Source organism: Carlito syrichta, unplaced genomic scaffold, assembly GCF_000164805.1.
Source record: "Carlito syrichta isolate Samal-C Ts95f unplaced genomic scaffold, Tarsius_syrichta-2.0.1 Scaffold288361, whole genome shotgun sequence".
NCBI classification, from domain to species: Eukaryota; Metazoa; Chordata; class Mammalia; order Primates; family Tarsiidae; genus Carlito; species Carlito syrichta.
The window spans coordinates 24,471-36,450 of NW_007232457.1; the positions used below are offsets into that span (position 1 = coordinate 24,471).

Sequence of the window (11,980 nt, forward strand, 5' to 3'; positions counted from 1 at the left end):
CATGCCTGGCTGATTTTTTTGATTTATTGTAGAGATGAGGTCTCGCTGCCCAGGCGGGTCTCGAACCCGTGGGCTCAGGCAATCCACTCACCTCAGCCTCCCAAAGGCGCGGGATTACAGGCTGAGCCACCGAGCCCAGCTCTAATATTTTTTTTTTTATAAAGATGAGGTTTCACTATCTTGCCCAGGCTGGTCTTGAACTCCTGGGCTCAAGCGATCCTCCTGCTTTGGCCTCCCAAATTGTCGGGATTACAGGCGTGAGCCACTGCATCCGGCTCTTTCATTTCTTTAATAGCTTTATTGAGATAAGACTCGTAGATCATACATTTCACTCTTCTAAAGTATGAAGTCCAGTGGTTTTTGCGATACTCACAGTGTGATGAGACTGTCACCACTCTCTAATTCCAGAACATTTTCACCACCCCCAAAAGAAGCCCACACCAGCAGCAGCCACTCTCTATTCCCCTCCATTAGCCCCTGGCAGCCACTCGTCTTTTCCTTTCTGTCTCTGTGGACTCGCCTGTTCTGGACATTTCACAGAAATGGAATTGTACAAGCTAGGCATGGCAGCACGCACCTGTAGTCCCGGCTACTCAGGAAGCTGTGGCCGGAGGATTGCTTGAACCCAGGAGGCCCAGGCTGCAGAGTCATGGTTGCACCACTGCACTCTGGTGTGGGTGAAAGAGCAAGACCCTGTCTTTCAGAAAAGGAAACCATGACTGGCTCATTCCGCCGACCTGACAGTGTACCCAGGCCCACCCCTGTGTGGCTTCTTTCCTTTTTAGGGCTAAGTAATATTCCACTGCATGGCAGGACCACAGTGTGTGCATCCGTCATCCTGTTTCTTTGACGTGAGAGTCACACTCAGAATTGTGTACCCTCTTGGGAGCTGGTTCTGAGGTGTGTTTGGACCCTGTTCTGTAGGAATTTGAACACTTGCCATCCATGACGCACAGTATGCAATATAATTTGTACAAGCCTGGACAGCATAGTGAGGCCTCATCTTTATCAAAACATTTTTAAAAATATGAGCCATGTGTGGTGGTGTGCACCTGTCATTCCAGCTACTCAGGAGGCTGAGGAGAATGGATCACCTGAGGCTAAGAGGTTAAAGTTGTGATGAGCCGTGATCGTGGTACTGCACTCCAGCCTGGGCGACAGAGTGAGATCCTAATTTTAAAAAGAAAGTGGAATGAAGCATTGACACCTGCTAGAATATGAATGAACCTGGAAAACATGACACCCCAGGTGGGGGTGGTGGGTCCACTTGCAACCCAGACCAAAAACCATGAGTGCCCCCAAAGTGATTGAAATAAAGAAAAAAAGAAGCATCACCCTCAGCGAAAGAAGCCCAACCCAAAAAGCCACTCTCTGTGTGGGTCCATCCATTTGAAATGTGCAGAGCAGGGAAATCTCCTAGAGACAAGTAGCAGGTTGGTGGCTGCTGGAGCTGGAGCAGGGACATGGTGATGCCTGGGACTGGGTGTGGGGTTCCTTTAGGGGCTGCTGGACGTGTGTGTCTTGGAACTAGAGGGGCGTGATGGTGAATGCACGGAACGCCACTGCACTGCGCACTTTCAAGCGACTCGCCCTGAGTTCTATGAAATTATAGCTCAGTAACAAACATGCTCTATCCGGCCCCGCCCCCAGATCAGCCCCTTCATCAATGAGAACACGCGGCAGAAGTTCCTCATCTACAGCGGGTCCAACTACCAGGGCCCCGGAGGCCTCGTGGACTACCTGGATAAAGAAGTGATCCCTGACTTCCTCGGGGGAGAGAGCGTGGTAAGGCCCCAGCCAGGCTGGGCTCCAGGAGGGGTGGACATTGCCTGGGTGACCAGGATTCTTGGGGCGGGGCTGGGAGATGGAGGGAGGCGTGAAGCTCTGGGTGTGCCTGGGAGGGTGGGGGCATGCTGGCTCTAAGCAGGGACAGGGCTTGCGTTAGAAGTTGCCCCACAAAGTGGCTCATGCCTGTCATCCCAGCACTTTGGGAGGATGAGGTGGGAGGATCACTTGAACCCAGAAGTTCAAGACCGGCCTGGGCCACAGAGAGAGACCCTGTCTCTCAAATATTTAACAATTAGCCAGGTGTGGTGGCGTGCACCTGTAGTCCCAGCCACTCAGGAGGCTGAGGTGGGAGGATAGCTTGAGTCCAGGAATTTGAAGCTGCAGTCAATTGTGATCATACCACTGTACCCCAGCCTGGGTGACAGAGACAGAGAGAGAGAGAGAGAGAGAGAGAGAGAGAGAGAGAGAGAGAGAGAGAGAGAGAGAGAGAGAGAGAGAGAGAGAGAGAGAGAGAAGTAACATCTCTTTGAGGTGACACCTTGTCTTGCTTCCTCAAACATAGAAGTTTCCAGAAGCCCAGAAATCAAAGGCTTACCATCCTGTGTTTCCACCAGAGATGTTGCTGAGCTGTGTCCTCTTCTGCGGGGGCGGTGACTCAAATGTTTCCCCTGGGCCCCCATGGATCTGAGGGACTAATCCCCAACCTGCAGCCGGGTGGCCTGGCATGATCTGGCCACTGCTTCAAGGAGATGGCGTCCAGACCCCTTTGACTGCCTCCTCTGAGGAGGAAATGGGCAGGGGTGACCCTGGGTCACAACTCTGTCATCCCCTGTGGCCTCTGGCGGCAGGAGCCTTTCTGTTTCTGATAGAAACCAGAAAGTGAGCTTGTGTGACTTCCAGGAAACAGGCTCTTCCTAGGAGTTTCCCCAGGCCCGTCTGTCTCCACGTGGCATGCGTGGTTGATTTTTAGTGAATGGCCCGCAGATGCATGACTTCCTGCAGGACCCTGGGCTGTGCCCTCACTTCCTAACCCCAGTGCAGATGGAAGGAGGGAATGTCCCATTTGGCAGTGGCAGCGGATCTCGGGAGGCTGGGCCGGCCAGTATGCCTTTGGTCTGGGGACATCTGTATTTTAGGCCAGCTCAGTGTCTGCTCCGTCCCCACTGCTTGGGGAGGCGGCTGCCCTGGGGTCCGTCTGATGAGACCTTTGAGCCCGTCTGTTCATCATCACGGGACGGGACTGAGCCTGGGGGTCTGACAAATGTGGGCTTGTACCCTGATGCGGCCACTTTCTGCTGTGTGAGGTTGGGCACATGCCCTGATGTCTCTGAGCCTCCATTTCCTTCCTCCGTGGAAGGGGAGAATAGGAGTCCCTACAGCGCTGGTGGGTGTGGGGGTCGCAGGAGCCCGCGGCCCAGCTCAAAAAGAGGGAACGCTGCCAGACATTGCTGCGGGCTCACAGAGCACCCTTCCCGGGTCGGGCCATCCGGACCCTCTGGGCCTCGATGGCCCTGACCTGCCGCCCTCTGTCTCTGCCTGCAGTGCAACGTCCCCGAGGGAGGGCTGGTTCCCAAGTCCCTCTACCTGATGGAAGAGAAGCAGGAGCATGCAGATCAGCTGCGGAAGTGGAGCGAGACCTACCAGTCGGCCAGTGTGCTCCGCGGGGCCCCCCACGAGGTGCCAGGGCCTGGCCTGGGGGGCCTGCCGGTCGGGGCTGTCATCGTAGCTTGGGCTGCCCTGAAGCACAGGCTGAGACAAGGACTCTTGTGCTGGCGATTTGGGGGGCGCTCTCAGGAGGACCCCGTGGGAGGGGGGCCATTCCCGTAAGATGCGGCCCCCGGGGACACCCACACGCCTGCCGCCGTCGGGACCCCAGTGCCAGCCTTCCCTTCTCGGCTGGGCTGCTCAGATCCTGCTGTTTCCACGCAGGTCACCGTGGAGATTCTGGAGGGGGAGTCAGTCATCACCTGGGACTTTGACATCCTGCGAGGGGACGTGGTGTTCAGCCTGTACCACACCAGGCGGGTGCCCACGCTGGGCCCCCAGGAACCTGGGGCCAGAGCCAGCGGGCCGCTGATTGGTAGAGGCCGGGCCCTGGGCAAGGATTACAGTCGCGTGGAGGCACCCCTCGTGTGCCGGGAAGGAGAGAGCATCCAGGTGCGCGTTCCTCAGGTTACTTATTCACTCATCAAGCAGTGCTGAGAGTCCAGTGTATGCCAGGCTTCTGGGGATATGGCCAGGGACAAACTTGGATGTGGTCCCCAGACTCAGGGACCCTGCGAGACAGCAGGGGAGAAGGACACACGGTGCCTGGTGTAATATGTGGCGGCCAGTGCAACATCGAGAAAGTGCATGGTGCTGAGCAGAGAGGCGGCTCATGTGCTGGGAAGAGCACAGGGTCCGGAGCCTCAGTGTCCCCATCTGAGAAATGGGATCATGACAGGATCTCACTGTATTCGTGTCCCGGGGCTGCTGTAACAGGCTGCAACTGGGCAGCTTAAAACCACAGGAATGTATTGTCTCACGGTTCAGGAGGCTGTGGTCCAGAACCCAGGTGTGGCTGGGTTGCACCCGCTCCAGGCCCCAGGAACGCAGGCCCCGCCTTTCTCCTCGATTTTGGCAGTCCTGGACATTCTGATAGGCGTTCTCTGTCTCTCCTGTATCCTGTCACTCTCTCCTTCCCTTGTAGGGACACCAGTCCTGTTTAGTCCCCACCCCAAACCCCTACCTGCAAAGACCCGGTTTCCAAATGCAGTCCCGTTCTGAGGTTCCAGGAGACATGAGTTTTGGGGGACACTCTTCACCCACTAAGTTAGTTCATGCAGGAAGGAAGATCAGGGCGTCAGAGTGTGAGATCTGTGTTCACTGTGTGAATTGAAGTGGCTTCAGTGTGGAAGGGACCTTGAGGCGTGGCGGGGTCGGGCTGGTTCTGAGCGGAGATGATGTTCCAGGTGAAGGGAACAGCAGGAGCAAAGCTGGAGTGGCAGGGAGGGGCAGGGTGAGTGCTGGAAGGACAGGAAGTCAGTGTGGCTGGGAGGGGAGGTGCTAAGGTCCTGAGGTCAGCAGGCAGGCTTCTGATGCACTCTGTGGTTACATGACTGATGCAGCGGAAAAACTGGGGGTCTGGGAGCAGAACTTGGACATGACCTGAATATGAGCCCCACATGTTCCAGGACGCCAGTGCTGCAGGTGGAACCTTACTCCTGCCCCTCAAATACACACATGTGCACACACACACCTTCAGCTCCACAAGCCCTGGCAGACACTGCAGATCTTCTTGAAGGTTCTGAGGGGGAGAGAGTGGCAGACTGTCCTACCCGCCCCTCACCGGCCTTTGTCTCACTGAACAGCTCAACCCTTCCTCAAAGTGGCTCTTCTTATAACTAACTCCTCCCTCCCTTATCCTTCCTATTTTACTTATTTTGAAATTACTTCAATATTTCAAAATATTGTATAAGTGGGGTCTCTATGTTGCCCAGGCTGGTCTCGAATTACCGGTCTCAAGCGATCCTCCCTCCTCAGCCTCCCAAAGTGCTGGGATTACAGGCATGAGCCATTGCGCCTGGTCTTTTGTTTCACAAAATTTTTTTTTCAATTTATTATTATTATTATTTTGGTAGAGGCATGGTCTCCCTCTGTTGTCCAGGTTGGTCTTGAACTCCTGAGCTCAAGTGCTCCTCCTTCCTCAGCCTCCCCAAGTGCTAGGATTACCAGTCTGAGCCACCACGCCCAGTCTCCTTTCTCACTCTCCCTCAGCCCTCAGCAGGCTCTCTAACCACCTGCGAATTCCTCCCTCAATCCCTCTCAGAAGCCTGCCTGCTGGCCTCAGGACCTTAGCACCTCCCCTCCCAGCCACACTCACTTCCTGCCCTTCCCAGCACCCACCCTGCCCCCACACCTGTCTGCCCCCTCCCTGCTGCTCCAAACCCCACCCTGCGTGAACTCCAGGAGTCTAACCTCCTCTGTTGTCCTGCAGCTGCACCCCCAGGCCTCGCCGCCCCCCAAATTCAGAGGGAAGCTCTGATCCCAGGGGCTTGGGAGTAACAGCAAGGACAGGTTGGCCCTGGAGGGAGGCCCTTGATGGAGGGCTTGCGGGCGGGCTGGCAGGAGAGACAGAAGAGCCATTTCCAGGCCTAGGGCAGGACGTCGTGCAGGTCCAGCTCCCCATCCTATCCTGGGAGGATCCAGGGCCTCAAGTGCGGCTGCTGTGTTTCAGGGTTCCCACGTGACCCGGTGGCCTGGAGTCTACCTGCTGCAGTGGCAGGTGCACAGCCCCCCGGGCGGCGTGGCCTGTAGCCTCACGGGCGTGGATGATGTCCTGATGGCTCTGCACAGTCCTGGCCCCAGGTGCAAACTCCTCTACTACTGTGAGGTGCTGGCATCCGAGGATTTCAGGTAGGGGGTGCTGGACAGGGGCCTGAGCAAGGGGGCCTGGGGCGCCCCTTGGCTCAGGCTACCAGGGCTGTGGGGTGTTCCTTCCGGAGAGTGGGCTTAGGGGTTTGTTGACCGTGTGGGTGCCCGGGCTCCTGCCTCCCAGTTGTGTCAGCTTACCCGGGGTGGCCCGGCATGGTGGAACTCGCCAGGGATGCAGACGAGCGCCTGAGCAAGAGAGGGAGGCTCAGCCTCCACCCATTGCCAGAGCCTTCTTGTGACCCTGGGGAGAAGCCCACAGTAGCAGACCACCCAGGGCAGGGGAGGAGAAGGGGGGCCTGAGGCCTTCACATGTGGACCTTCCCTCATTCTTAGAATTCCGCAGGGTCTAGAACTGTTCTAGAATATTCTAGAATAGTGCCTCACAGACAATGCTCCCCAAGTTGCTGCCTTTTTTTTTTTTTTTGAATCAGAATCTCACTCTGTTGCCCAGGCTGGAGTGCAGTGGCATGCTCATGGCCACCTCAGCCTCAACCTGTTGGGCTCTGGCGTTCCTTCTGCCTCAGCCTTTCAAGTAGCTGGAACTACTGGCATAAGGCATCATGCCTGGCTAATTTTTCTTGATTCATTGTAGAGATGAGGTCTTGCCAAGTTGCCCAGGCTGGTCTCAAATTCGTGGACTTAGGCAATCCTCTCACCTCGACCTTCCAAAATGCTGGGATTACAGGCTGAGCCACCGCACCCGGTCCAAGTTGCTGTTTTCACAGAGCCAGGGCAGTGTACTGGTTAAGGCCTCCAGCACTTCCTGGTTGCTGTGTGACCTTGGGCAAGTCACTTTGCCTCTCTGAGCCTTGGGTGCCCCATCGGTTAAATGGGAACCTCTGGAGCACCTGCCTCCTAGGCTTATCATGAGGATGAAATTGTTGTGGGGAGCCCGCCTGTCACCTGGGCATACAGTAGACACTTGATAGTGGAAATGGAGGGTCTGGAGGCGGAGCAGGTGCTTTCTTCAAGGCCTTGCATTTTACCTTTTAAAAATGCACGTTATTTTGCATCCTGCTTCATGACAGATCTGCGGTAGTTTTCATCTAAAATAATGCTTTAAATTCTTTTTTATTTTTTTTGGAGTCGGGGTCTCACCCTGTTGCTCAGGCTGGAGTGCAGTGGCAGAATCATGGCTCACCACAGCCTTGACCTCCTGGGCTTAGGCGATCCTCTGCCTCAGCCTCCCTAGTAGCTAGGACAACAGGTGCCACCATGCCTGGCTAATTAAAAAAAAGTTTTTTTTTTAGAGATGAGGGCTTGCTATATTCCCAAGCTGGTCTTGAACTTTTGGCCTCAAGCAATCTTCCCGCCTTGGCCTCCCTGAGTGCTGGGAATACAGGTGTGAGCCACCACACCTGGCCAAAATAATGCTTTGAATTCTTTACCATGGGGTAAAATGAAGGCTCCAGGAGGGTGCTGGAGCTGAACCCCGAATCCCAAGTGGATCTTTGAGGATCCCAGGGCCTCGCACAGTACAGTGTGAGGGATACTGGGCCAGAGTCTTTATACAAAGAGGGCCCCCTAACTTGCTGGAGGGCTGGCTTGATGCATTCTTTGCAAAGTGACATACTTTGGCCATTGGTCCTCAGCGTGGTGACAGGCTGTGGCCCAGAGGGACTCAGAGAAATAAACAGGCTTCCAAGACTGCTGCTTCTGGGAGGGCTGGTTCTGAGGCCTGGCAGGTAGAGGCCAGAGGCGTGGATTAGATGCTGCCTGCCAGTCTGTCTGGTCTAGTCAGTATGGGGATACCTCAGTGCCCTGTCTTCCCGGTCTCCTTTAGTAGGCAGGTGCTCGGCTGGGTCCTGGGGGAACCAGATAGACAGTCTGCTGCCGTGGTGCATGGGGCCAAGTGTGATTACAGGCAGCAGGGATGCCATGCCCAAGGTGTGAGGAGACTTAGCCCAGGGACTGTCAAGAGCATGGTTGGGGCCTGGCCCAGGGTAGCAGAGGGGGGCGGGGAAGAGATCTGGGAAGTCACATTGGAGTTGAGATCTAAGTAGTGTGCACACAAGTCAGGGGAAATCTTGTTCTTTTTTTCCCCCCCAGAGACAGGGTCTTGCTCTGTCACCCAACCTGGAGTGCAGAGGTGTGATCATAGTTCACAGCAGCCTTAGACGCCAGGGCTCAAGTGATTCTCTGGCCTTGGTTTCCCAAAGTGTTAGGATTACAGCCATGAGCCGGCATGAGCCACCATGCCTGGCTGCCAGGGGATCTTGTTCAAATGCAGACTGATTCTGCAGTTCTTTCTTTTTCTTTTTATAGCGGTGGGCTCTTACTTTGTTGCCCAGGCTGGTCTCGAACTCCTAGGCTCAAGCAATCCTCTTGCCTCGGCCTACCCAGTAGCTGGGATTACAGGCATGTGCCACTGAGATTCTGCACCTCTAACAAGCCCTGAGTGCTGAAGGTGCTACTGGTCCCAGGCCTGCACTTTGGGTAGCAAGGCCCTAGCACTGTCCAATCTGGTGACTACGAGCCATCTGTAACAAATTTTTTTCTTTTTTGGAGTCTCACTCCGTCACCTAGGCTGGAGTACAGTGGCACAGTCACGGCCACCCCAGCATCGACTTGCTGGGCTTCGGCGATCCTTCCACCTCAGCCTTCCAAGTAGTTGGAACTACAGGCACGTGCAACCACACCTGGCTAATTTTTTGACTTATTGTAGAGACAAGGCCTCCCCAAGTGGCCCAGGCTGGTCTCAAACCCATGAGCTCAGGCAATCCTCTCCCCTCACCCTCCCAAAGTGCTGGGAGGTGTGAGCCATCGTGCCTGGCCCACATGTACCAATTTAACTGAACAAGTGGAATGACATAAAATGAACAATTCAGTTCCTCAATCACACTGGCCACATTTTGAATGCTCAACACCCCCACGTGGCCAGCGGCTGCTGTTGGACACCATAGTATAGAACAGGATGGCCATCACAGAAGGTTCTGGTGGACCGTGCTGCTCTGAAGTGTGGAGGAGTGAGCTGAGACAGCTGGGGGAGGAGGGAAGGCACTTCCGCAGCAGGCTCAGCTCAGGCGATGGCGCAGGAGCTGGAAAGAGGCCCTTGTGATTTGAGTGCAGAAGGCGAGGGGGTGGGTGAGCGGAGACTTCCTAGCTGTGGGGGCCTTCCAGGTTAGGCTGGGGACCCAGGACAGGGAAGCCCCCGCGCAGCGAGTGCGTTGAGAGATGGAGATGGCGCTTCCTTTGTCATCATTGCGTCATTTGCTTCTCCCTGAGCACTTGGCTGGGGGCTGTCACCAGCCGGTGGAGCAGCCCTGAGGCCTCATTTGCAACAGCTTTTCCACCTGTGTGTGGCACCGGGCCATGGGGTTGCGACAGGGTAACGCTGCGCCCTTCCTCCCTAGGGGCTCCATGTCCAGCCTGGAATCCTGCACCAGTGGCTTCTCCCAGCTCAGCACCACCACCTCCTCCTCCTCCTCCTCCTCCGGCCAGTCCCACAGCAGCTCCCTGGTCTCCAGATAGCCCGGCCGAGCGTTTCAGGGCAACCCGCTGGCTTCCTGCGTCCGGACGTGGCCGGGATGAGAAGCCAACTCCCGCGAAGCCTGGGTCCCTGGCGTCTGGGGCGGATGGCAAGGCTCCAGCCGTGGCTGTGCGCAGCCTAGGGGATCTGTAGGTTACAAGGCAGAACCATCTCCGTCGGGCGTCGAGTAAGGAAGGCCAAGGCCGAGGTGTCTTCACTCTGTCACCCTCAGGGCTCCAGGGAAGGGGGCCCAGCCCCGCTCCCCCCCTCTCTCTGCCTTCCGCACGGCAGGGGACGCATCACGTTCTGTGCACGCCCCTGGCCCCGGCTTGGCTACATAAGGGAGCCTCTTCCTCCCCAAAGATCCAATCCGCACGCCAGAAGTGAGTCTTATCAGCCGAGGGGCGCGCCAAGTCAATTTCTGAACCAATCCCAGTTGCCAGGGGGGCTGAAGAGTACTGATTGGTCAGCAGGATCATGTGTCCAGCCTGGACCAATCACTGCGCCCCAGGGGTGGGGCGTGGTGGAGTGATTGGCCAGCTAGAGGCTCTGTTGTCTCTGGCACGGTCCCTGGGCCAAGGGGTTGGGTTTACAGAAATCGTCACCTTTAAGCTCTGCATGCTGGAGCGGGGAGAGCGAGGACTTAACTTCCATTCCAGTCTCAACCCTGAAGCCAGAGCGGGGAATGGGCCATGCTTTCAGAGACAGCGCTCCCCACGGGAGAGAGCCTGGTCCGCCTTCCGGTGATTCTCTGCTCCTCAGGTATAAGAACAAAATACGCATTATAACTTTGCAACTTGCATCAAGGTGTCTGTGCGTGGGCGAGAGAGGTCGATTGCAGGGAGACGTTCCCAAAGTTAAGTGCTCCCGTGTCACCAGGCATTTTTCGCTGAGAGCAATTTGCAGTATTTTCAGTGACCTTTAAATGAATTTCTAGCTTGTCTTTAAAAACTAGATGTTACTCTAGAAGTATTTTTGGATAAGTTGCCCCGGAGGTCTGCACATTTATTATCTAGGTCCAGAAAAGGCCAGGGGAGCTTTCACCGACGGAGACTGCAGCTGCCGATCCCAGAGAGGAGGGTCTGCCGTCAACTGTCCAGCCTTAACAGCAGGGGACAGAGCCTCAGGCCTTCTTGGTTCTCCTCTTGAGCATGCGCTCTTCTTCAGGACAAACCAACTCAAACTGGTTTAAGCAGCAAAGGGAATTCCTTGGGTCCTGTATTTGGGACAGTTGAGAGTGGGTCTGGAAAGCTTCAGGTATGGCTGGATCCAGGAGCCCAGAGTCCTCGGGCCTCTTAACTGCACCCAGGCCTCTTGTCTCTACTCTTTCCACGCTGGCTTTTAAGTTTCCCCAGAGCCGGAGGCTGGAAGCTCCTTGCCCTTGGCTTCTTGCCTGGCGTGTTTATTAATCCCTGTGGCTGGACCGGAAGCAACCTGTGGGCAGCACGATCCCTGGTGTCTGGGTGCCTGGGTCTTAAATGTAGACCGGGGTTCAAACCCAACTTTCCCTTCTGTAGCTGTGTAACCTTAAGCAGGTGTCTTAACCTTTCTGTGCCTCAGTTTCCTTATCTGTCAAGTGGGGAAGCGGTGCCTACCTCTTTGTGTTGTAGTGGAATGAGATGAGAGGATGGCTATAAGGTTCTCAGCACAGCTCCCGGCACACAGAAAGTGCTCCAAAAATGTCAGCAGTAATTACAATGATCTAATCCTCTTCATCCAAAGATTCCTGGCTCCTTCCTGAACATCCGTCACTGCTTTTCATGAGTGTGTACACAGAAAACAATGAGATGCAGAGAAACGATTTCCCTCTGAGCTATGTGCAGTCAGACCTTTTCTTTTAGAAACTTTGTTTTCTGGGCCAATCCAGGAATCTGAAAGAGTGTGTTCTAAGTGGTATTTTCCTTGGCAGTCTGAGAATGTTTTCTCCAGAGGTGACCGTAAGGGGAGTGTGAGATTTATTTTTATTTTATTTAATTTTATTTTATTTATTTATTTTTTTGAGTTGGAGTCTCACTCTGTCGCCCAGACTGGAGTGCAGTGGCCGCTCCCGGCCACCGCAACCTCGACCTGCTGGGCTCTGGCGATCCTTCCGCCTCAGCCTTCCAAGTAGCCGGAATTACAGGCGTGTGCTATCGTGCCCAGCTGATTTTTTGATTTATTGTAGAGATGAGGTCTCGCTGCCCAGGCGGGTCTCGAACCCGCGGGCTCAGGCAATCCACTCACCTCAGCCTCCCAAAGGCGCGGGATTACAGGCTGAGCCACCAAGCCCGGCTTTTATTTTATTTTTTAAGTAGGATCTCACTCTGTAGC

General features: G+C 55.3%; 1 protein-coding gene across 1 annotated transcript in view; it reads left to right on the plus strand.

Moving 5' to 3' along the window:
• Positions 1–9,672, plus strand: part of SEC14L5 (SEC14 like lipid binding 5) — a 30,092-nt gene extending 20,420 nt beyond the window's left edge. Inside the window, exons 11-15 of the mRNA XM_021710267.1 lie at positions 1,651–1,785; positions 3,331–3,465; positions 3,718–3,945; positions 6,005–6,183; positions 9,555–9,672. Of these exons, the coding sequence (XP_021565942.1) occupies positions 1,651–1,785; positions 3,331–3,465; positions 3,718–3,945; positions 6,005–6,183; positions 9,555–9,672 (795 nt within the window). The remainder of the gene's footprint in view (positions 1–1,650; positions 1,786–3,330; positions 3,466–3,717; positions 3,946–6,004; positions 6,184–9,554) is intronic.
• The last annotated feature ends 2,308 nt before the right edge of the window (positions 9,673–11,980 follow it).